General features: G+C 40.6%; 3 protein-coding genes across 4 annotated transcripts in view; 1 reads left to right on the plus strand and 2 right to left on the minus strand.

Moving 5' to 3' along the window:
• Positions 1–3,881, minus strand: part of LOC120426447 (protein singed) — a 35,883-nt gene extending 32,002 nt beyond the window's left edge. The window contains exon 1 of one of the 2 annotated variants that reach the window (XM_039591206.2): positions 3,281–3,881. The gene's annotated coding sequence lies outside the window, so the exon portion shown is untranslated. The remainder of the gene's footprint in view (positions 1–3,280) is intronic. The other variant, XM_039591210.2, reaches the window with a different exon arrangement.
• The window catches only part of LOC120426431 (protein tweety), a 194,352-nt gene that overhangs the window by 92,069 nt on the left and 77,847 nt on the right, over positions 1–24,436 (plus strand). The gene's annotated exons all lie outside the window — the stretch shown is intronic.
• LOC120426446 (uncharacterized) lies at positions 22,337–24,271 on the minus strand. The gene has a single exon (XM_039591205.2). The coding sequence runs from the start codon at positions 24,191–24,193 to the stop codon at positions 22,511–22,513; it is 1,683 nt and encodes a 560-aa protein (XP_039447139.1). The 5' UTR covers positions 24,194–24,271; the 3' UTR covers positions 22,337–22,510.

A 24,436-nucleotide genomic window follows, 5' to 3' on the forward strand; every position in this document is an offset into this window, starting at 1 on the left:
TGAGCCGATTTTCGAAAAAATTCCAAACTTTGAAGGCCTGTACCGAGCACTAGAATGCTCAAAACTTCAATGTTAAATATACCAAAATTTGCGCAAGGGTCTGGTCAAAGTGCCTCAAAAATTGTCATTTTAGAAAAAAAAAATATTTTTCGGGTTAAACCCATTTCAAATTGAAGGGCGGAGCGCCAGCTCCTGTTACGGCCAATCAAGCTCATATTTGGGATTTAGGCTCAGTACGCCCACCGGAACCAACCCCTGAATGCCCGCCTAAAAGTCATTTTTGTTACATTCTAGTATGTACACCCCTTGGGCACTATGCACATTTTGTGATGAAACATGCAAACAATTTAAAGTTTGACAGAACCCTCGTACTACGTTTTGTTCAGAAACTCATGGCGAACATTTTGCCACTAAAAGCTCATGAAAATATGATTTCTATAAAAAGTACAATAACAATTACTTTTAAAAACATCATAATTCATCCAAATCGGAGCACCTTGATACGACCTGTGAAATACTGGTGAAAAACTCGCTCTTAAAAATTCGAGGCAGTTTGTGAAATCCTCTTTTTAGTTTGAATGAACGTCAGTTAAAAAAGTTTATTACGGAATATATAAAAAAAAAGATCTTAAGTTGACATTTTCAATTTTCTTACTTTTAAAATATTGTGAAAAAAACTACAATGATTACTTACGTAAAACGGTTATTCAAAATATCTATGAATTTATGTTATTTTCTTGAAACTTTTTTTTGCAACGTTTGTGAGAAAATTTTAGGGAGGTTGAGAAAAAACTTAACAAATTTTACTGGTCGGATGAAATAATTTGGTTGAGAAAAAACTTAACAAACTTTACTGGTCGGATGAAATAATTTGCAAGTGATGCAAAAAAAACAATGTTTTGCCATCTCCACTCTCGTAGAACTTATACTAAAATAAAAAAATAATAAAATAGCGGCCGTCAATAGGGGTGACTATGGCTCAAAAATCGATATACCTCTCTTAATTTCCAAATAACAATAAGTCCAAATAACAAAACTAACTAAATCCACCTATGTGGTTGGAGCCTTCCTCACTCATTACCATCAATGGCTGTACACAAATTTCATCTATTTTTTAGATCTGGATTAAAAAAGAACATAAATATCACTTAAGTGGCCATATCTCGAGACAAGGTTGCCAGATCTTCATTGTTTTGGACTCGTTGGAAAGGTCTTTTGATAACCTAACCAACGATGGGTCGGATAGTGGATCCGGACATAGTTTACATACATTTAAGTGAGATCCGGCTTCCAAAAAGTACATAAATATAACTTAAGTGGCCATATCTCGAGACAGGGTTGCCAGATCTTCAATGTTTTGGACTCGATAGAAAGATCATTTGATAACCTAACCAACGATGGGTCGGATAGTGGATCCGGACATAGTTTACATACATTTAAGTGAGATCCGGCTTCCAAAAAGTACATAAATATAACTTAAGTGGCCATATCTCGAGACAGGGTTGCCAGATCTTCAATGTTTTGGACTCGATAGAAAGATCATTTGATAACCTAACCAACGATGGGTCGGATAGTGGATCCGGGCATAGTTTACATACATTTAAGTGAGATCCGGCTTCCAAAAAGTACATAAATATAACTTAAGTGGCCATATCTCGAGACAGGGTTGCCAGATCTTAAATTTTTTTGGACTCGATGGAAAGATCATTTGATAACCTAACCAACGATGGGTCGGATGGTGGATCCGGACATAGTTTACATACATTTAAGTGAGATCCGGCTTCCAAAAAGTACTTCAATATCACTTAAGTGGCGATATCTCGTGACAGGGTTGCCAAATCTTCAATGTTTTGGACTCGTTGGAAAGGTCTTTTGATAACCTAACCAACGATGGGTCGGATGATGGACCCGGACATAGTTTACATACATTTAAGTGAGATCCGGATATATGTGAAAACACATTTTTATACATAACTTTTGAACTACTTATCGAAACTTCAATTTGTATTAAACTCGATCTATGGGACCCTAAACCAAGTCGAATGCAACAAGTTCGGGTCAAATCGGTTCAGCCAGTGCCGAGAAACATGAGCTAGTTTGTTAGTCACATACATACATACACACACACATACACACAGACATTTGTTCAGTTTTCGATTCTGAGTCGATATGTATACATGAAGGTGGGTCTACGACGTTTTTATACAAAGTTCATTTTTAGAGCAGGATTATAGCCTTACCTCAGTGAGGAAGGCAAAAAGGCATGTTTCGTCAAAAACGTACCTAAACAGCTCAACAGATTCTTCTATCTAAATGGTACTTTTGTTTCTTAATTGTGTTTTAATAATTAGGTATCTATTGAAACCGACAGCTAATGTTTTCTTATTTTTCTCCCTGAACAGGAAGTTTAATCATTTTTTGCTGAAAGTTAAATAGTTTTCCTGGACATTTATTTACTCAAAGTTCTTTTTACAGTTTGTGTTGACTCAAGCCAAACCTCAGTCCAAAAATAATATTTGCGGTTTATCATTTCTCATCTAGAGCTAGGATTTTAATGTTAAAGACAAAAACAGCAAATTTAACATTCTCGTTTTCCAGGACATTTTGCATTGCATCCTCGGGTTTTCCCCGGAGCAGCCGCACACTGTATCCAGCTATCGTGCCAAAAGAGAAGAGAACAAATTTCAGCTGTGCTTGCTTGCTTTTGCTTCAGCTCAGTTCCAGAACGGGCCCAAGAATGGCACCCGAGAACGCTTACTTTATGTTACACTCACACACAACGAGCATTAGTCTGCATTTATATATGCTCTGGACGTAAGTCGATGCTTTACCGTAAAAGGAAGCAAAATGAAATCGAAGAGGGCGTTGAGCGATGACGAGCGGAGCGTGCCTAACGACAGTCGCGTTGGCGACGACAAAGAACGCCAGTGGGGGATTCAAGGGCACCGGATGGTCTTTTTTTGATTTGTTTTAAATTTATTTTGTCTTGGTAATTAAGAAATCGCAATAAGATCAATATTTTTTGTTTTTATCTTGTGATTAAAGTTATATCAAAGGATATACGTCGATAATAATTATGTTTTTACAAACTCTCCAAGTAGAGCCAAGGAGCATCTTTACTATAAATTTGTGCAAATATTTTGCCATGGACAAGAGAGCGATCATTCGATCTAACTGTAAAAAAAACTACAGTTTAATTTCCAATCACAGGCGTGACAGTACAACAATGTGTTCCTTACTTAATGTAAATTCGCTCTTCTATCATTCTGGTTGCACTTACCGGTTTTCGTTCCTCTTGGCAGTGCGCTTATCTTGTTGTTATTACCGCCGCCTGCTGTGTCCCGCTCGGTTGGTTAGATCTGTTGTCAGTCTCAGCCGAATTCCCTCGTTCCACAGATGGAATGATGTCGATCACTTTGCTTCTTCTTGCTGGACTTTGCCTTTATTTTCTACTGTTTTGTGGCTTTTCCGTTTTGTGCAGTTGTTCCGTTTCTTTATCGCTTTTCAACAGTATATTTTCTCCGTTCAATAGCACAATTTTTGCAAAGTATTTTCTTTTTGTTTGGCCGAAATTCACTATACAACACACTTTTTGAAAAATACTTTTAACATTTCCCGTCACAGCTTTCAGAATTCACGAAACTATCGAATATCACAGAACAAACTGGATAGTTTAATCTTCCTTAGCTTCCTTGGATCACCACACGAAACAAACTTGACTGCAGAAAGCTATGGACAAAGGACCCGGGAACCTCCTTGCTTACTACGACTCGACGACACACTAGTGCTGGAAGAAACGATGTGTTCAACCTCACGGACAGAGCTGGAATAACGCCTCGGGAGCTTGGAAAAAATGTTGTTACACCGCTACGGCAAAAATAATATTGTTAGATGTTTTAAATTTGTAGATATATTTAACATGGTTCATCGTCCAGCAGAGCGGCAAACACTCCGAGAGAGGGCGAGAGAGTGAGAGCACAAGCGAGTGAGCAATTTTTATGCTGCATTTTCTCTGCCGGCGCCGCCGGTCAGCAGCAACTCGTGCCATTGCGCGGAATTGAGAGGAAATTCCAAGAAGAGTCGTAGGCTTGAACATTTCTAAATTTGAGATAAAATTACGATTTTTTATAGTTTTATTGTAGGTTAGTAAATTAAGTTTGTTCAAGTTTCTAATTTATTTTATATTATAAGTATGAAATGAAAAACTTATATCTCAATCAATTGCCCGGCGGATTTTAGTCTGAGGATTAGTACCTTAAGAGAGAACGTGTTTTCTCTGGCACGCGGCTTCGCGAGAGCACAACATGTGTTATGCTCACCATAAGGGGTCATTCAAATATGGCGTCTGGAAATAATATAATATTAAATAACATTCTCCTAACTAAATGAAAGGCAGTATGAAAATGAAATAAAAACATCAAAGTTGAATAATCAACTTGAAACAAACATACATTACCGTTGTGATCGATAAAATCTTTCCTTAACGGTAACGTAAACCCGGAGTGACATTTATATACTTTCAATTTATTTTGCAAATGTTATTCAATGATGTGAAACTCCCAAAATCATTACAATAATCCGGATGTCATTGAGACCTGCTCCTTCGAGATATTGCATAGCATAGCATTGGTGTTGACCTGCTCCTTCGAGAAATTGCTCTCCAAACGATTCGGCTTATGCCTGACCACACCAGAAATTTCCGTTTGATTTCCAAAGACCCGTAGGAGCGACTGATCGAAACACTTTTTTAAATCCGTACCCATCCTAAGAACTACTGATAGTAAAAACAAACTATGTACTTAGAAATGAATAGGTCGTTGAAAATATTCTTAAAAGTCTATGTCTCTTGACTCTGAACAAAGTCTAAAGGGAAAAGGGAAAGAAATTAGTTTGAAAAATCTATTTTCTGACAAGCTGTATGCATCAAAATTATCCATAACAACGTTGAACGTTGTCTATTAATCAGAGAACGATTTAAGAGCGTTACAATTCCAGTGTCATTTTATCCATAATTACAAAGTTTTGAAGAAGCACAATATTGTTCTAAACGCATAGAACAACTCTGATAACAATGTTATTACCAATTATTCCATTGTTGTACTATTTTTACCATGACTAACAAAAACAGCAAAACCGTAAAATGCATTTAATATGATTTTCAGTTGATTGCAAGCTCATTTTCAATTAGGACGTCCAATTTTCCCGGGTTTTGAATTTCCCGGGAAACGGGAAAAATATTTTTGGAATCCCGGGAATTCCCGGGATCTCGGGAAATTTTTGAATCAGTAATAAAATCTATGTTTCATTATATTTGTTATGTTTTCAAGCTTAAAATCATTGAATTAGCTTAATAATATCAAATGGTTATAATCCTCACTTCAATCTAAACAAAGACGACAGTTTTAAAATAGCCTAAAAGAATTTTTTTTTTGTCTTTGTGGTGTTTAGGATTTTATATCAACTACTATTTTTAATTCCAGTATGATTAATCATTTTTTTATTTGCGAATCAAATTACATAATTCTTGAGTTTTTTTTTTTGAAATGGTCCAATAAGCTTTTGTTTTCCATATGTTTATAGGACCTATTCAAAAAAACTTTGGAATTCTTTCATATTTTTTTTCTTTTATATATATTTTATATGACATGACTAAAACAGCTAGAAAACAAACAACGACAATAAATAAAATGATACCAGTCAATGTAAAATTTTAGATATGTTTTGAATTCATTGTTTTATATAAAACATATTTTACAAATTATCTTCAAGTTACTACCGCCAACCGAGGGAAAATCAGAATTACAGTCTAAATAGGTACAGGAGATTTTAGAGCAATACATTTGGAAGTACAAATTGTTTTGTTCTGTTACTGTTTCAACCGAAGTAATCCAAAACGTCATGCAAATATTTTTTTGCTTTAATAGCTGTATTTATTCGTTACATTTGTACGTATTTGCCCTAGATGCCGGTGTTTGATTATAAATAATTTGATATGAGATTTGTTTTTTTTTATTTAAAATTGAAAATATACGTAAATATATCCAGTTTTTCAAAAAAATAAAATAATAGAGAAAAAATGTAAAGCACTAGGCATTTTGCGGACCTGGTAATTCAAATTATAATATTTTTTCCTTAATGCTGAGATTTGCTGAATACAAATTTTAATTCATTTTATTGTTCTACTATTTTCACAACCAAATCTGAATTTCCAGACCAAAATATAATTTTTTTTTTCAATTTCGGGAATTCCCGGGACAAATTATAGAAAATCCCGGGATTCGGGAATTCCCGGTTTAGGAAAAATCCCGGGATTTTTGTCCCGGGAATTCCCGGGATGGACGCACTATTTTCAATAAATTTAGATTTATGTGAAAATTTTGTGATTTTTTTTGGGAAAATGTAAATCAACCTGGCCACAAGACTAACGTAAAAAATCTAGTAGAGGGTTCGACCAAATACCTTAAATCATTTACACCATTTTTCGATCAAAACTAAATAAAAAACTAAATAATCCACCTATGTGGTTGATGCCTTCCTCACTTTTTACCAACAATGGGTAATATGAGTGGTTTGGTCACATATTTCAGCTATTTTTTTAGATCCAGAAAAATAAGTACACAGATATAGCTTAAGTGGTCATAACTCAAGAGAGGGATGCCAGACCATCAATGTCGTGGACTCGTTGGAAAGCGTTTTCGATTACCTAACCAACGATGGGTCGGATTATGGATCTGGACATCGTTTACATGCATATAAATGAGATCCAGATATATGTGAAAACACATTTTTATACATAACTTTTGAACTAGTCAGAGCCGTACCTTGGCTCCACGGCGCCCTTGGCGAAGCATCAATTTGGCGCCCCACCCAAAATTACAAGCATTTTGATAAACTGATGTTATTTTTCAATGATTGCTTCAATGAGTTTTGATTGTATAATTGCAATTGGAGACCTTGTGATGGTTAAAATCAGAAACACAGTATTTTTATTGTTTTGTTTTTCAAATTGATTTGAGATAGGTTGAATTGAAAATTTATTGGAGGAATTAAGTTGGCTGAATATTTTCTCAGATTTCATAAAATCGATAATAATAGCACGGTTTTATTTTTCTTAATTTATTTTTCTGATAAATGCACAGAATTGAATACTCAATCCTGATGAGTTTTCATTTCGGTGTAATTAGATAAAGAAAAATCCTTCTTCAAAATTATAAAAATAATAAGTATAATTTTTCAACATGCAGCGGCAGAACCAAATTCCGTCATAATCAATTAATGATCATTCAAAATCTAGCGCAATTCATGATGAAACTTATTTTGATGATAATAATAATAGCATTATATTTGGTGAAAAATATGAAGATAAGTAATTTTTATTATTTTTTATAGATTCGCCCATACTGGGCGTCTGGGTGTGGGTCTCGTGGCGCAGGGGTAGCGGCTTCGGCTGCCGATCCCGATGATGCTATGAGACGCGGGTTCGATTCCCGCCTTATCCACTGAGCTTCTATCGGATGGTGAAGTAAAACGTCGGTCCCGGTTTCTCCTGTCTCGTCAGAGGCGCTGGAGCAGAAATCCCACGTTAGAGGAAGGCCATGCCCCGGGGGGCGTAGTGCCAATAGTTTCGTTTCGGGCGTCTGGAATATATTTTATGTTTTTTTGTAAAATTATGTTGTTCATTGATATTTTTCATTGATATTTTTTAAATTTATTTTTAATTTATAAAATTAAATTTTATGTTCTAGAAAATTGTTTGTTTTTAACAAAGCTGTATGAATATTTCCTAACCTTGATAAAATATTATTTGTATGGTTTTAACTGAAACTATTTTTTCTGAATATAAAGTTATGCGTAGTTTCTCATTATCAGAGCTTTTTAGACGATTAAAAAAGTAAATGTGTAAATTTAGGAGAAAAAACACTTGAACAGTAGCGTGGCTCACGGATTAATGAAAAAGACAAAAATATTTAATTTCTAGTGCCTAAAATGGAATTTACAAGTACTATACTGCCGTTCTACGCATAATTGTCCCATGTTCAAAAAAGTGCAACTGAGAAAAACGCGATCGAAATTTTTCGTCCGTTTTTTGTGTTTCTACGCATAAGTCCCTAATCATGCCAGTTAGCAGTTTATCACTCTTATTTGTAATCTTCTTGCTATACAATAGGTGAACAAGACACAATACGTCGTAAAACTGATAATTTCTTGAATGAAAATACTTCGTGGGACAATTATGCGTAGAAGTTCAACGATGGGACAAACAGACTTGGTGTTGTTTTCAATGAGTTTCCGAACAAAGTACTAGATTTTATGTGTTTTTTTAAAAGTAATTGTCAAACTAAACCCAAAAATGACAAAATGTCAGAATCGACCAAAAATGACATGGGACAATTATGCGTAGAACGGCAGTATAACCTCAGAAACTATCCTGAAATTTTGAGCGCATTTGGTTAATGTTTAGTTGTTCCAGTCTAGTCCTGAAGTTATAATGAAACTTAAATGCACAGAAAAAAAGTTGAATTTTGGAATGTTGAAAATTTGATAGGTTGAATATTACCTCTTTTTTTGAGTAATATTAAATAAAAAATGTGTAAAAATGTGAACCTGATGAATATTCATCAAAAACTGATGAAAATTCATCATTTTCTAGGGTAAAATTCATCATTTTTTAGCCAAAAAATCTGTCACCATTTCCTGATGAATATAACCATCATTTTTTTTTGTGTAAATTTAATTAATTTATTTTTCACTTTTTAACTCATCTTCGAGAAAGTTTTCCTATACCTTATGATTTTTTTTCTCAAATTAAAGGTTTCTTATAGGTTTTGAACCGAGGAACAACTTAGTAGAACATCACAAATTTTTAGAGCACGTTCCATACTCCAACAAATATCCTGTATCTTTTCAGGATCAATTTCAAGCGCTTTACGATGTTTTACAAAGTTGTTCCTTGGATCAAAATCCGTAAGAAACCTAAGAATAGGAAAGTTTGATAAGGTTTTGAGAAACTTTCTCTAAGAAGAGGTTGAAACTGAAACCCCAAGTAACATTTTTTTTCCAGGAGTTCTACAAAAGCTCTTTAAGATAGCTACAGCATAGCAGCGGTAGGATAAAACTCTCTTCAAGTACTCTTCCAAACTCCTGAAGAATTTTTGAAGAGAAAAACAGAAAACAGAAAAAAAAAATCATGGTAATATTACATCTGGGAAGAGGTACATCTTTTATGTCAGTAAAAAGGTGTAATTTTACCTCTGAAAATGTGTAATTTTACCACTTTTCTGGTGTAATGTCACTTTTTCAGTCTAAATTGAGGTAAAATTACATCATAAAAGAGGTAATACTCAACCTTCCAAAATTAAAGCTTCCAAATTTACATTATTTTTTTCTGTGTGGGACATTCCCATAGTAAATTTTTGAAGTTCCATACTTACTTCAGGTCAATGGTGGAAGTACTAAACCTTAACCAAATACGCTCAAAAATTCAGGCTAGCTTCTGGGGCCATATTGCTTCAAAATTCCAGTAGAGGCGTTCGAAATTGAATACTTTTGCCTTTTCATATAACCGTGAGCCACGCTATTGAAAAGCCAGAAAAATTAATCAATAAATTGTGATAAATCTAAGTGTGTAGAAATTTGTCAACACCGGTTAAGCTAAAAATAGAAAATGAGATGCAGAGAAGCTTGTGTGTTCTGTATTTTTTTTCTTGAAAAAATATTGTTGATATTATTGGTGAAAATTTACAGCAGTTTTCCTATTTTAAAACTCTAGTATTTCGAAAAAGCGTAGGCAAATTTCAATGCACGAAGTTGCTCATAAAAGGGAAATAGTGCTGAAAATATTTCAAATGCCATTTTTTCAATCTCGAGAATTATGTGTTTCAATGCTTAAAAGGTTCTATCCTATAAACAAAATATTCATTTTTAACTTTTTGGATGTTTCTAAATACCTCTGATTCAATGCGGTTTTAAAAACACCCAAAAAGCAAAAAATCTACATTCTGTTTATACTGCCCACCATTGAAAAAACGGCTAATATCCACTTTTGGCAAAAACGATTTATTAGCACCAGGTGGTAGAGGATGTTCCAACGCATCTTCTGGAACATGAATTTTACTAAAATAGTGTTTAGTTTTGGCTGCCGATGCGAAAAACCAAACGGCTAATATGCCACTCTTATGGGAAATTGCCTTGACAGAGATTTTGTGTCAAACACTAAAACGCGTTTTTCTCGGAATACTTGATTTGGCATAATAGCCGAATTTTCAATTATGGGCAGTATAGGATTACCTAAAAAAAAAATTCTAGAAATAATTCATATTTTAAAGAAGTTCAAAATATGACAACAACGTGAAAATAACATACAGTTGGACAATATTTTAGTCTGGAAGGTATGGCGTAAACTTCATTGTATAACAGTCCAAACTTTAACGCTGTATTAATTTTGAAAAGCTCTTCTATAACTCCTTGATCTTTCTGCCACTTCAGTGCCCTGCCCCTTCTTTGATGACAAAATAAATTTAGCATTAAATTTAAATTTTCAAGAACACTTCGGAAGAAATATTCATACAATTAATTTGGCGCCCCTGCATCATTTTTTTTATTATATGTTAAACCATATTATCTAGGAATTTGTAGTTATACTTTATATTTTGGCGCCCTTTCTCTTTTAAATACCTAATGAGGATGTTATAACTGACATTAAAAATAAGTTCAATCACCGATTTCGGCGCCCCCCAAGGGCTGGCGCCCTTGGCGGTCGCCAACTGCGCCAACCCCTAGGTACGGCGCTGGAACTAGTTATCGAAACTTCAAACAATTCAATAGCGATGTATGGGACCCTATACCAAGTCGAAGGCAACTGGTTTGATCAAAATCGGTTCAGTCAGTGCTGAGAAAACTCAGTGAGAATTTTGGTCACATACATACATACACAAACACATACACACACATACACACACACACACACACACACACACACACACACACACACACACACACACACACACACACACACACACACACACACACACACACACACACACACACACACACACACACACACACACACACACACACACACACACACCCGTGAACCGTGGGGACAGGTGAGGGTCCCTGCGGAGCTTAGCTGCCAGCTACCGGGCGGGTTGCAGTAGGCGGATAGCTGTCGGCGATTGCATACATTCATTGCATCGCCCCCGGACCAGCAGCGGGAGGATGTCTAGGACGTGGCGGAATTGAACAAGGGCTCTGTTTAATTTCTTCGAAAAAAACCACATGGGTCCGTAAACACCTCTGTCAAGCGATCGAACGCCGCTATAAGTGTTTTAGCCCAAAACCTCACCAAACCCCGAATCCAAGATGTGACGCGACCCGTGTCGAGGGATGCATGGCTGGGGGGGTTCAACAAATTCCCAGTCGATAACGGAGCCTGTGGGGCACAGGGGCGAACCCCACACGTAATTTGCCCTTACTGCGTCACGGCAGGGCACTGGCGCAGCGGACCGTATTTCCCTAGCGACTCGTGGGATTCAAAATGAAGACAAGTGAAACAAACCAACAAAAGGGTCCCGATGCGCCCCAAGCATCGGAAAACACGGAGGTAGAAGAGGACGCAAACGTCGAAATGGCAGGAGGCGAGTCAAACGGCGGCGACACAGCAGGCGGGGTGGCGAGCGCGTTCCGTGGAAGCGGGAAGGTGTTGAGATCCCCAGTGTTGAACCAGGCGGCTGCTTCGAGTCAGCAGATAGGAGTAATTGGAGAGGAGACTCCCAAGTCATCCTTGTTGAACTTCGCCGGCAGTACCCCTCAGGACGGAGTCCTGCTCGGAAGGACCGCGTTGCAGGAGGTCAGAAGGAGGGTTAACGAACTCTTTGATTTCATCAAGGACAAAAACAACGTCCACACCAGAATCAAGCAGATGGTGAATGGAGTCAAGGCAGCCATGAATGCCGCAGAGCGCGAAAACAGCTCGCTGGTGGTGACGCGGAATTCACTGAAGCTCAGAGCTGAAAGAGCCGAAGAAACGCTGAACGCAAAACTGGAGGAGGAAGCGCTACGGGAGAAAGAACCGAAAACGCCGCCCGGCCCAGGCTCTAAAAGGGACAGGGAAACGCCTGGAGAGGAGGAGGACGCAAAGAAGCAGAAGCAGGGGAATGGAGACAGTCCGGACCCAGCGAAGGAGCCAGAACCAGACCCAGGGAAGGAGAAATGGGAGAAGGTCAAGAAAAAGAAGCGGAAGAAAAAAGGGAAGCAGAACGAGGACACCCAAAACCCCAAGTTTCGCAGGGAGCGTAACAAAGGCGAGGCTTTGGTGGTCGAGGTGAAGGAAGGTGTTTCGTACGCAGACCTCCTCCGGAAAGTACGAACCGATCCGGAACTCAAGGAGCTTGGCGAGAACGTGGTTAAAACCAGGCGCACACAGACCGGAGCGATGCTTTTTGAGCTGAAGAATGACCCCGCGGTCAAGAGCTCAGCTTTTAAGTCCCTCGTCGAGAAAGCCGTAGGCTACGAGTCGAAGGTAAGGGCGCTATCGCCGGAGACAACGATTGAGTGCAGGAACCTGGACGAGATCACGACGGAGGAAGAGCTAGAAGATGCGCTGATCGTTCTTCTGGATGACCGCACGACACCGATGGCAATCCGGTTGAGGAAAGCCTACGGCGGCACGCAAATTGCGTCGGTCCGACTATCGACGCCTTCGGCGTCTAAGCTGCTGGAAGCCGGCAAGGTCAAAGTAGGGTGGTCGGTGTGCCCACTGAGGCCTGTTCCTCGAGTGACCCAGCAGATGACGAGGTGTTTCCGCTGTATGGGTTTCGGCCACCAGGCGAGAAATTGCGACGGTCCCGATCGAACCAACAGTTGCAGAAGATGTGGTAGAGAAGGCCACATGGCAAGAGACTGCAAAAATAAGCCGAAGTGCATGCTCTGTAAAGAAGGCGATGGCAATAGCCATGCGACGGGTGGCTTTAATTGCCCGGTGTACAAGAAGCTGGCCTCGGGCAAAAAGTAGTGGAGGTGTCCCAGGTGAACCTCAATCACTGCGACACTGCACAGCAACTGCTGTGGCAGTCGACCGCGGAGACGGGGTGTGACGTGGCAATTATTGCAGAACCGTACCGAGTTCCTCACGACAACGGAAACTGGGCCGCGGATACAGCAAGAATGGCGGCGATACACGTGATGGGGCGGTACCCCATACAGGAAGTGGTCTCGAGGGCGTTTGAAGGATTCGTGATCGCCAAAGTAAACGGAACCTTCTTCTGTAGCTGCTATGCTCCCCCAAGATGGACCTTGGAGCAGTTTCAGCAGATGCTGGATAGTCTGACCGATGAACTGATCGGACGAAGCCCGATCGTTATCGGAGGTGACTTCAACGCGTGGTCGGTCGAGTGGGGTAGCAGATGCACCAATGCTAGGGGGTATAGCCTAATGGAAGCTCTGGCAAAGCTAGACGTTAGGCTGGCGAATCGCGGAACCAGCAGTACCTTCCGCAAAGACGGTCGTGAGTCCATTATCGACGTTACGTTCTGTAGCCCGCGACTGGCGGCCGACATGAACTGGAGGGTGAGTGAGGACTATACCCATAGCGATCACCAAGCGATCCGGTACAGCATCGGGAGACGAGCCCCTGTACCAGATAGGAGCAGCCGGTCCTACGGAAGGAAATGGAAGCTGCAGTACTTCGACGAGGGTCTCTTCGTGGAAGCGCTCCATTGGTGTGATGGTCCCCAAGACTTGAGTGCCGACGTGCTAACAGCACAACTGGTGACAGCATGCGACACAACCATGCCGCGGAGACTGGAGCCAAGGAACTGTCGTCGTCCAGCTTACTGGTGGAATGAAGAACTCGGTACCCTTCGGGCAAGTTGCCTCAGCGCCAGAAGACGAGTCCAGAGAGCAAGATCCGAAGCAACTAGAGAGGAGCGCAGAGAGGAGTACCGGTCTGCAAAGGCCGCGCTCAAGAAAGCGATCAAATGCAGCAAGACAAACTGCTTCAAGGAGTTATGCCAAGACGCTGATGCGAACCCTTGGGGGAGCGCATATCGTGTCGCGATGGCGAAGATCAGAGGCCCATCGATGGTGGCTGAAACGTGTCCCGACAAGCTGAAGGTCATTGTGGAAGGGCTCTTCCCAAGACATGACCCAACGACATGGCCTCCTACACCGTACAACGACGAAGGGGGTAGCAACGCCGAAGGTCATCTGATCACCAACGAAGAACTTGTGGCAGTAGCGAAGAGATTGAAGGTGAAGAAAGCTCCCGGCCCGGATGGAATCCCGAATTTCGCCCTGAAATCGGCGGTTCAAGCATTCCCGGATAGGTTTCGAACAGTCCTGCAGAAATGCCTGGACGAAGGACACTTCCCCGACCCGTGGAAGGTTCAAAAGCTCGTGTTGCTGCCGAAGCCAGGCAAACCACCGGGGGACCCATCATCGTATAGGCCTATATGTTTGCTGGACACCCTCGGAAAGCTTCTGGAACGGATCATCCTTAACCGGCTGACCAAGTACACGGAGAGCGAGCATGGCTTAGCAGCGAGGCAGTTCGGCTTCCGTAAAGGGAGATCCACGGTGGACGCCATCCGGAAAGTGGTCGAGAAAGCCGACGAAGCGCGGAGGAAAAAACGCAGGGGGAACCGTTGCTGCGCAATAGTCACGATTGACGTCAAGAACGCGTTCAACAGTGCGAGCTGGGCGGCCATAGCAGCAGCGCTGCACAAAATGAAGGTGCCTGACTATTTGTGCAGGATCTTAAAGAGCTACTTCGAGAACCGCGTGCTGGTCTACGACACTGCCGATGGACAAAAAACCGTTGTTGTTACCGCGGGAGTTCCGCAGGGATCCATTCTGGGTTCAGCACTGTGGAACGGAATGTATGACGGAGTGTTGACACTGGGGCTACCCAACGGCGTAGAGATTGTTGGCTTTGCAGACGACATAGTGCTGACGGTAACCGGCGAAAATGTCGAGGAGGTCGAAGTGCTGGCTATGGAGGCAATCGCAATGATCGAGAACTGGATGCTCGAGGTGAAGCTGCGGATCGCTCACCAAAAGACGGAGATGGTTCTGGTTAGTAACCACAAGAAGGTGCAGCAGGCCCAGATACAAGTTGGGGAACACGTAGTGCACTCGAAGAGAGCGCTCAAGTACCTCGGGGTGATGGTGGATGACCGGCTGAACTTCAACAGCCACGTCGATTACGCCTGCGAGAGGGCGGCTAAGGCGATCATGGCACTGTCGAGGATTATGCCGAACAACGCTGGACCCAGGAGCAGTAGGCGCCGCCTCTTGGCAAGTGTCGCGACGTCCATACTTAGGTACGGCGGACCGGTATGGTGGACGGCGCTGGGGACGAAGCGAAATCGAGCGCTGCTCGACAGAACGCAGAGACTGATGGCCATGCGGGTTGCAAGCGCGTACAGGACCATTTCGTCGGAAGCGGTTGGCGTTATAGCCGGAATGATCCCCATCGGCATCACACTGGAGGAGGACACCGTGCGCTACACCCGGAGAGGCACGAGAGGTATCCGGGAAGCTGCGAAAGCCGAATCGCTGGCAAGGTGGCAACGTGAGTGGGACACCACGGAGAAAGGCAGATGGACGCATCGGCTTATCCCGTCCGTATCCACGTGGGTGAGCAGAAGGCATGGAGAGGTCACCTTCCACCTCACACAGTTCCTGTCGGGCCATGGCTGCTTCAGGAAGTACCTGCACAGGTTCGGACATGCAGAGTCTCCGCTCTGTCCGGACTGCGTCGATTGCGAGGAAACACCGGAGCACGTGGTGTTCAGCTGCCCTCGCTTCGAGGCAGCGCGAAGCGAAATGCTGGCCATTATCGGAGCAGACACCAGCCCGGATAATGTGGTGCGAAGAATGTGCAGCGACATCGCCAAGTGGAATGCGGTCGTCGGAGCGGTGACGCAGATCACTTCGGCTCTCCAGCGGAAATGGAGAGACGACCAGAGGAGGAACGACTAGAAGCCTAGTCGAAAACCCACGAGTGTGGCTGTGAAGGAGAGCACGTTATGATGGTCGGCTCTACCAAATCGGTACACGTCTCGATGGTCACAGGAGTTGAGAACCCACGAGTGTGGCTGTGAAGGAGAGCACGTTATGACGGTTGGCTCTACCAAATCGGTACACGTCTCGATGGTCCAAGGAGAGGGCTGCATATGACTAACCGATCAAAAGCAACGCGATTCTTGGGCGCGGTTAAACCCTCGCATGGACTCATATGTATGTAGAACAGGAAATGGTTCTAGCACCCGGCATGGATCCTGTAAGTAGACTAGTGCAGAAAATGCAACGCCTCCCCCCGAAGTTATACCGAAAGGTGGTCCCGGGGGGAAAAGGGCACGGCGTTCAAGGACTGGTTTAGTGGGTCGGGAAAACTCTTTTGGTTTTCCCAACCCCACACTACCTGAGAAATGAATTCTCAGGTGTCTGATAGCAGATTCCGACCTTGTAAAAAAAAAAAAAAAAAAAAAAAAAAAAAAAAAAAAAAAAAAAAAAAAAAAAAAAAAAAAACACACACACACACACACACACACACACACACACACACACACACACACACACACACACACACACACACACAGAGACATTTTGTGCTTGCCATTTCATTAGGGCACATAACTTTTTTAAGCAAGAGTGTGTCCCTTTCACACCTTATGTAAACTGTCATTTGAGCGAAAGGGATACACTGTTGTTTACAAAAGTTATGTGCCCTTTTGAAATGTTAGGCTCCATTTGTTCAGTTTTCGATTCTGAGTCGATATGTATACATGAAGGCGGGTCTTTGAGCTTTTAATAAAATGTTCATTTTTAGAGCAGGATTATAGCCTTACCTCAGTGAGGAAGGCAAAACAGTAGGGGGAGAGGGGGTAATATGCACCCCTAAGGTAAAACTGTGATTTCTCAACCATTACTGTGGAAGAATTTTGTACGATGTTCTAAAACAACTATTATTCTTCGTCATCCATGTGAAAAAAGTCTTAAAAAACCTCAAAATTGTTCAAAAATATCAAATTTCTTAAAACATTTTTGATTCATTTCATACGACCATGCGGGGCAATATGCACCGCAACATTGGGGCAAAATGCACTCCAACAACGGGGCAAAATGCACCACAACATGGGGCAATATGCACCGGGTAAAAGCAGTTTTCACTAGTCACCACTAGATGACACCGATGTTTTTACAAAGGAGCTTCACAGCGGTGCATGTTGCCCCGACCACGCTTTTTGCAGAAAATTTAATTAAAAATGCATTTTTTGATATTTTTGGACTCATCTATCTACAGAATAATGAATATTATGGCAAAAACTATATTCCTCAACACTTACAATATCAATAAATGCTTTTATACTGTCCAAAAATCATAATGAAAGTTCAATGAAAATTAGATGAGAACATAACATTTTATAGTTTTGCAAATAACTTGAGCTGTTTTTATACTGCGATGCTCAAATTTTTCCAGCATGGTTTAGCAATGTTAAGCTTCCAATTTCTATGATTTTTTTCCCGGAAAATTCTTCCAAATACCGAGAAAAGCTGGGGGTTCATTTTCCCCGGGGGTGCATATTACCTCCTCTCCCCCTACCTATTTCGATGCTGTTTCGACTGTCAGATGGTGAAGTGAAATTTTACCTTTATGACCGTTCATTAGCGCTGAATCGGTGTTTTCTATTTGTCGATGATTGCCATTTCCAAAAACTTTATTGCTAGAGATCATCGCTAATATAAGAGCGCTTGACTTGACGCGTGTGGGGGTTTTCTATGTGTTTTATCTCTAAATAAATGAAAATCGGCAGTCATTAGTGATCGAGCGGTACAAAAAATGCAGTTTTAATACTGCTTCCTCCAATCTTGCCTGATTGCACATTGATGTGGCCTGGTGTTAGAGTTCGTGCGTGTTTTGTTGTTGATTATTTATTGATTTAATTAGTCCATCCCTCAGAATTTCACGGACAACAATTCTTATGGATGTTATTATTTTATTTTATAAGCGTTCTTGTTTTGGTATAATGTACATATATTTTGTAAACAAACCTTGAATTTCATTATATCAATAGATGTAATAATCGGATGAGATGCTGCCAAAATTTTGCTAATTTTTGTTTGGTGGCATTTGATGTTTCAGCTGGAAAATTGGCAAACCTGGTTTAACCCATACACTTATGTGTTGTCAGCGTGAACATTAAGCCGTTTCCATTGAAGTATAAATTTTCAATTCATTTTCAATCCATCAATCTAACCATGTTTGGTTGATTGAAAGAATCAAATCTACTTTTATTAACATTATTTAAAAACAAAATTTTCATTACAAGGAATGGACATTCGTGTAACTAAACTATTACTGTATCAGAAATCAATAATGGTTTTATGCTTATATGAATGAATCTTCAAAAATGTTACTCCCAAAAATGAAGTGTTTTTTTTATCTTTTCGGTGGTACAAATAAAAATGCTTACATGTAGCAGCATCAATGATTAATGCAGAAATCAAGCTGACTAGAGCGGAACAGCCCGACTTGGATATCGTGTTTTATTAAAGTTTTTCTCTATTTATTTACTGTTTTAGAGCCGAACGGAAAGGAGCCAACAACGCGGGCTTGCTATACTATATGGGGCTGGCTCACTCGCAGTCAGGTAGGTAAGAAGGTAATATCTAAATATTTATAAAGCTTTTCAACCAAGAGAAACAGCCCACCAGAAAGAGAGTGAGCTAAAGTTAGGGAAAAACGGAAGAACTGCAACGCTCGCGCGCGTCAGTCAGCGACGCTCGGCAGCAATTGGATCCAATTGTAAGGCAACGATGCGCAAGTGGGCAACACTCACTTTGCACTGCTCATCCTCAATCTTGTGAAAGATGGGGCAGTGAGGGTTAAATGGACCGGTCACTTGTTTGCGAATTTCGCTACTCCAAATTTCCGGTAACTCTAATGCTCGCTAATTCTAACGTATTCGAAATAAAAAGCACTCAAACGGAGTTTTTAATCTAATGATTTTATTTCGACCCCTTTGTTTGTCGATTTACGAACACGTGGCGAATTCAGCTCCTAACGAATCCGCTCTGTAGTAATTGGAATTCCATATATTTTCTAGTTTTTTCTTCAGAAATATAATTCATGTAAAAAATAAACAACTAATGGACAACTCGCATTACCCCACATGCATGGGCTTTTAGGTGGCTAAGCAGGAATCATCCAGCGCTAAGATGTGCTAGTTCCGTTTAAAGTAACTATCCATATTATTAAACTTATATCCTCATTAAAACAGGTGATTTACAATCAATTAATATTTCATTTGATTTTTTTTACTTTTAAAATTCGGTTTCCTGTTTAAAATTTACTCATTTTACAAATGGCAATGTTTTGTTTATTCAATTAATTATTTTGTTTTTAAATATTACTTATAGAAACAAAGTCGCAAGAAGCTAGTGTTTTTGATCCCATTGAAATATGCAAAATCAACATATCTTCTCCTATTTTTTTAAGGATTGTATTAAATAAAACCAAGCATAAAGCACAAAAAATGGACTCAAGAGGGTAACGAAACCACAATAGGAGCAACTGCCCTAGCCTGTGATATATGACCAACGCAAGCCCAACGCCACAAATCGGACAGCGGCTGCGCGTCGGCGGAATCGGCTAAGCCGCTTTGTGTAGGTACGTGATTGTGATGAGCATACGTCTCTCTTGCCGGCGGATCAGCGTTGGTTGTGTAGGATGCAATAGTAAAGTAGCGTCTCAATTAATTAGTCAAAAAATGGAAGTGTTTTACTTAGCGGTAGACGAGTCTAGCCCACACACAGATACACACACGTTTGATATATCAATTTAATGTGTTTCAATCAGTGGTCTCTCTGCATAAAACGATAGACGAATAAACCAAGCTAAACACATTATTATTTCAGCTAGACAGACATTTCATGGATTTTATGTCTTTCGATGTTGGGCTTAGATTGAACGGTGATAAAGGGCCTAAGGGTGCAGTTATGACGAGCTTGTGAGCATTGGTTGTAATCAGGTGATAATCCATCGTAAACAAGTGAATATAATCAGTTGGGTGGATGGATGTTACTGTTGTAGTGATTACTGTTTTTAAAAATGATAATCAGTTGAAATGAATTCACTATGAGTGCAGTGCACTTTTATAGATCGTTTGGAAAACTTTTAAGTTTAATAATTGTTAGGTCCTTTTCGATTGCTACGAAAAGGTTAGGACCGGAATGACTTGAAGGCCTAACAACAACTAAAGCCGGTACCGTCGTTCTACTTCTCAATCCGATGTTGAAATATACCCTTTCTTGGCCCATTTCTATTATCGGCCTATCAGCACTTTGGCCATGAATTACAGCATTCATTAAGTGTGTTGACTATTACAAAGTAATAAAAAGCACAAACAAAAGTGAGCAAGCAACTCTCCATTGTTGATGTATATGAAAATATTTGTTGTTTGAATAGTGGAAAACTGTAAACGTGATTTTTATTCTTTATATTCTTATATTCTAGGTTGAAAGTCTTAGTGTGACGAAAATCGGTATATTTCCCCTAATCTAGGCCTTATGGTTTATGGGTTTATGGGTATTAAAAGTATTCTCATAAAGGTCAATAAACTAGAGATTGTCGAGGGAAACAGATTGGCCAATGTTTGACAGATCCAAACGCGCTGGACACCAACCGCCCTTTACGCCCAGCAAAACTGGCAGTGTTGCAAGCGCAAAACATACGTTGCCAGCACCGATTTATTTTGCATCGACCAATCTGTTTCCCTCGACAATCTGTAAATTAAACCATCTATTTTGTGTATTGTAATTGTAATCGAAACTCAATATGGAATTTAAAATATGGGAATTTAAAATTTTCTTATAAAAGTCAATTAAACCTTCCTTTTTGTAAATTGTAAATTTTATTCAACTAGATTATGCCACGTGGGGGAAGAGGAGGAGTCTATTTTGGTTAAAAAGTGTCCACGAGATTGGTGGATGGACATGCACATTTCGACGATAACTTTTCAAATAGCGCTATATACATAGGCTTTGCGTGGGATATGGAGCTACCGTAAACCGGGGTGACTTTGATAGGATTTCAATTTGTTTTTAGAATATTTTCCAACAGGTAAGGTTTTTCTCAAGATTATGATTTTTAAAACATGTACTGGGGTAGGCCACACAAAGTCCATGCACTGTTTCGGAAGAAATGTTTTTTCAATAATGTTTAGAAAAATAGTTGCGTTAAAAATTCTTAGTTATAATTCCGGGGTGACTTTGATAGTCATAGTTTTTCTTGTTAAAATCATATTTAAGATGTTCAAACTTTATTTGTACGCTAAATGTACCATCACTAAAGTAGCTAATATAGTTTTTAAGAAAAAAATCAATGTTTATATTTTGTTAACTAAATGTATAAGCTTTTAGCAAAATACATATAAATTTTAGATAAAATTGTTAAAAAGTCCGAATTTTGCCTGAAATTTGTTAAAACTAGTTTTGTTTATAAAATTATCGATTTATATTGCATTTTATACTGAATTCGAAGCACGAATCACAAATTTTCACATTTAACATGGAATTTGTTCAACTGAAATTGCCTATAAATTTGAAGATGTTTTTTAATTGTGTTTCAAAAACACATATTATTTATTATTTACAAACTTTTTTAACCTTCTTCTAGTGGAAAATCGTCCAAAGAATCCGAAAATGCATCCGATTAAAAATCATGTTCATTGAGAAAATCATGACACTTTGAGAAGTTTAAAATCATGACTTATATCAACATTTTCTTAACTATAGTTAACTAACTTTTTTAACTTGTCAAAATTTTATGAAAAGTTCTTCTTGAGGTACTTTGAACACTTCTCTACCACGGTCAGTATGTTTCTAAACCATTCCTTACGTATTTTAATTGTACTCTTCATTTTGCAAACCTATCAAATTCACCCCGTTTTACGGTATTTGAAATGTAAGCAGAGATTTGTGGATCCCACTAGGGGTGCCATGAAACTATTACACGATTTGAGATTTTTTATGTTGTTGAAAACAGTAACAGCCCTAGAGGACTCACGCTTAACACAATCGCGAGTTCAGACTAATCCTGTGGCTATTTTTCGAAAACCCTGCTTAAGGACATGTTCACACTCATTCACACCGTGATGACCGCCAGTCTGTTTTTGCGTGCGATCTCCGGTTTCCCTCCCTCATTATCTTCACACATCATTTTCCAAATCAGTAATTCCCCCTGAGTGTGTTGGAGCCATTATTGCTGCTGCTGCATCAGCTCGAGTGAGCTCAACGGAGAAACAAAAGAGCACCCTCAAAAAGAAACTACAACTTTCACCGTTGCCATGCTATGACGGGTTTTATTTTCGTCAGCTTCGAGCATTAATTTACAACTTTGCGCTTATTTCGCGCGCCGCTACAAGTGCTAACAAGTCCAAATTCATAACTCTGGGTTTACAATTATTGGAAGCGGGCTCGTGTTTGTTAATAAGGAGTTTGGCCCAATCTAGCATAAATATTTCGTCGAAATGACACACTTATTGGTGTTACGGGAAAAGACCATTCCGGTGGGACAGTTGAGATGTACAGAAACAATGGAGCCGGATTTGTCCTCGGAGCACAGGAAGTACGATCTACAGTCAACTGAGTTAATGTCGGCGAATCGTCCAGTTGCCGTGCAAGGGTACTGGTACGATGTCGCAATGGTCGTGTTGATGAGTTCCGCTGTGTTTGGTGAATCTGCTCCGTCGCCGGATTCCTCGAAGATTGCAGCATCCGAAGCTGACAGGCACTGCATCGTTCCGTCGTCTTTGACACATTTATTAAACTGATTCGAGAATAGCGATCCCAGCGGGCACGAGATAACTTCACGCTTTAATTCATAGTCCGAATTGAACGAGCACAAGTAGTACGACCGACAAGTTGGATCTTCGGTGTTGAGAATCCGGCCAACTCCAGAACACTGAGCTGTGGAATCCTCAATAATCGGCACGGTCGAGGTCAACGTTGCAGCAGGAACTGTAGTGGTGGTTGTTGCTATCGGTACAGTCGTCATCACTGGACAGGCAAACTCTTTGCTATCAACGCATCGTTCACGCTCTGGAGAAAAGACGAATCCGGCTGGACAACGTACGATCACCTTGAACCAATTACCGCTTGGATCGCGAGAACACAAATAGTAAGTGTGGCACTTTCCATCCTCCTCGTTTGCAAACCGTCCCGACTCGGTACAGATGCTGACTTCTTCCTCACTGGCCACTCTTCTTGCCATCGTCGGCTCACTACTCCCGACGACATGCTCCTCCAATTTAAGCTCCAATTCTGCTAATGTACTAGGGCAGACGTATTCCGATGCAGCAACACACTTGGACGTAATTGCCGAGAAGATTGTGCCTCCGGTACAGGTCAAAAGTGTTGGCTTAAGCTCGCCTTTGGAGTTTTCCACGCAGCTGTAGTAAGTTTCGCATGTCTTCGAGACCTTATCCGGGTATCGCCCTACTCCAGGACATTCGAAATCACTGATTCCATCGTCCGGACAGTCGTAACTACTGGGTGGCACACATTTGCGCTCGATTTCCGAGTAAACGGTATCATTCTCACACAAAAAGTTTTTCGATACCAGTGTACTGTTCCGAAGCTTCGAACATACTCGGTATCCCCGACAATTTGGAACAGATTCATCGGGAAAACTGCCAACGTCTAGGCATACAAAATCGGATAAAAATTTCAACACAATCGGTGGACACTGGTACTCGCTCTCATCCACACAGGACGACGTTTTTGCTGAGAACACTTGCATTTTGGGGCAACTCTGCTTGATCGGTATATACACCCCAGGATCTTTACTTTTCAAGCAATTGATAAACTGGCGACAGTCTTGTGAATTTACATTCACAAACTTTCCACACTCCTTGCAATCGTACTCAATGGAGTAGAAATCTTCCAGGGTGTCGCAAGATTCCCCAGAAATACACCTCTGATATTTGGCGCTGAACAGACTTCCCGGATTGCACTCATCGTTCCGAGTGCTGAACGATCCATCCGGTCCTGGTATACACGTTACGTACTGCTGGCAGCTCTCTTCATCCTCTTCAGGATCCGGAAATCGGCCCGGTTTAGTGCATTCCCAACCGATGACGACATTCGCTATAAATGCGCCCAAAAGCAAAACTCGCACTTGAAGATTCATGCTAACTCCAGAACAAAACGAGCGATGCTTGACCGAGCTTGATACTGGCTAGAATTTGACTAAATTACTTTCAATTTTGCTGTGCAGTAGCAGACGGTGGATGTGCAAAGAGTAGTCTCTTATTGTTTATAAGATATTAGTGTATGCCAACAAGATCACGAATATATGGGGATATCAAATGGGCTACTAACCGCTGAGTGCTACCGTCTAGCTTCTAATAATGGTTCTAAAACAAAATGACAC

This window comes from Culex pipiens, chromosome 1 (genome assembly GCF_016801865.2).
Source record: "Culex pipiens pallens isolate TS chromosome 1, TS_CPP_V2, whole genome shotgun sequence".
In the NCBI taxonomy this organism is placed as follows: Eukaryota; Metazoa; Arthropoda; class Insecta; order Diptera; family Culicidae; genus Culex; species Culex pipiens.

Excerpts from the sequence above, each read along its gene's own strand:
- LOC120426446 (XM_039591205.2), bottom strand. The coding sequence starts at position 24,193 with ATGAATCTTCAAGTGCGAGTTTTGCTTTTGGGCGCATTTATAGCGAAT.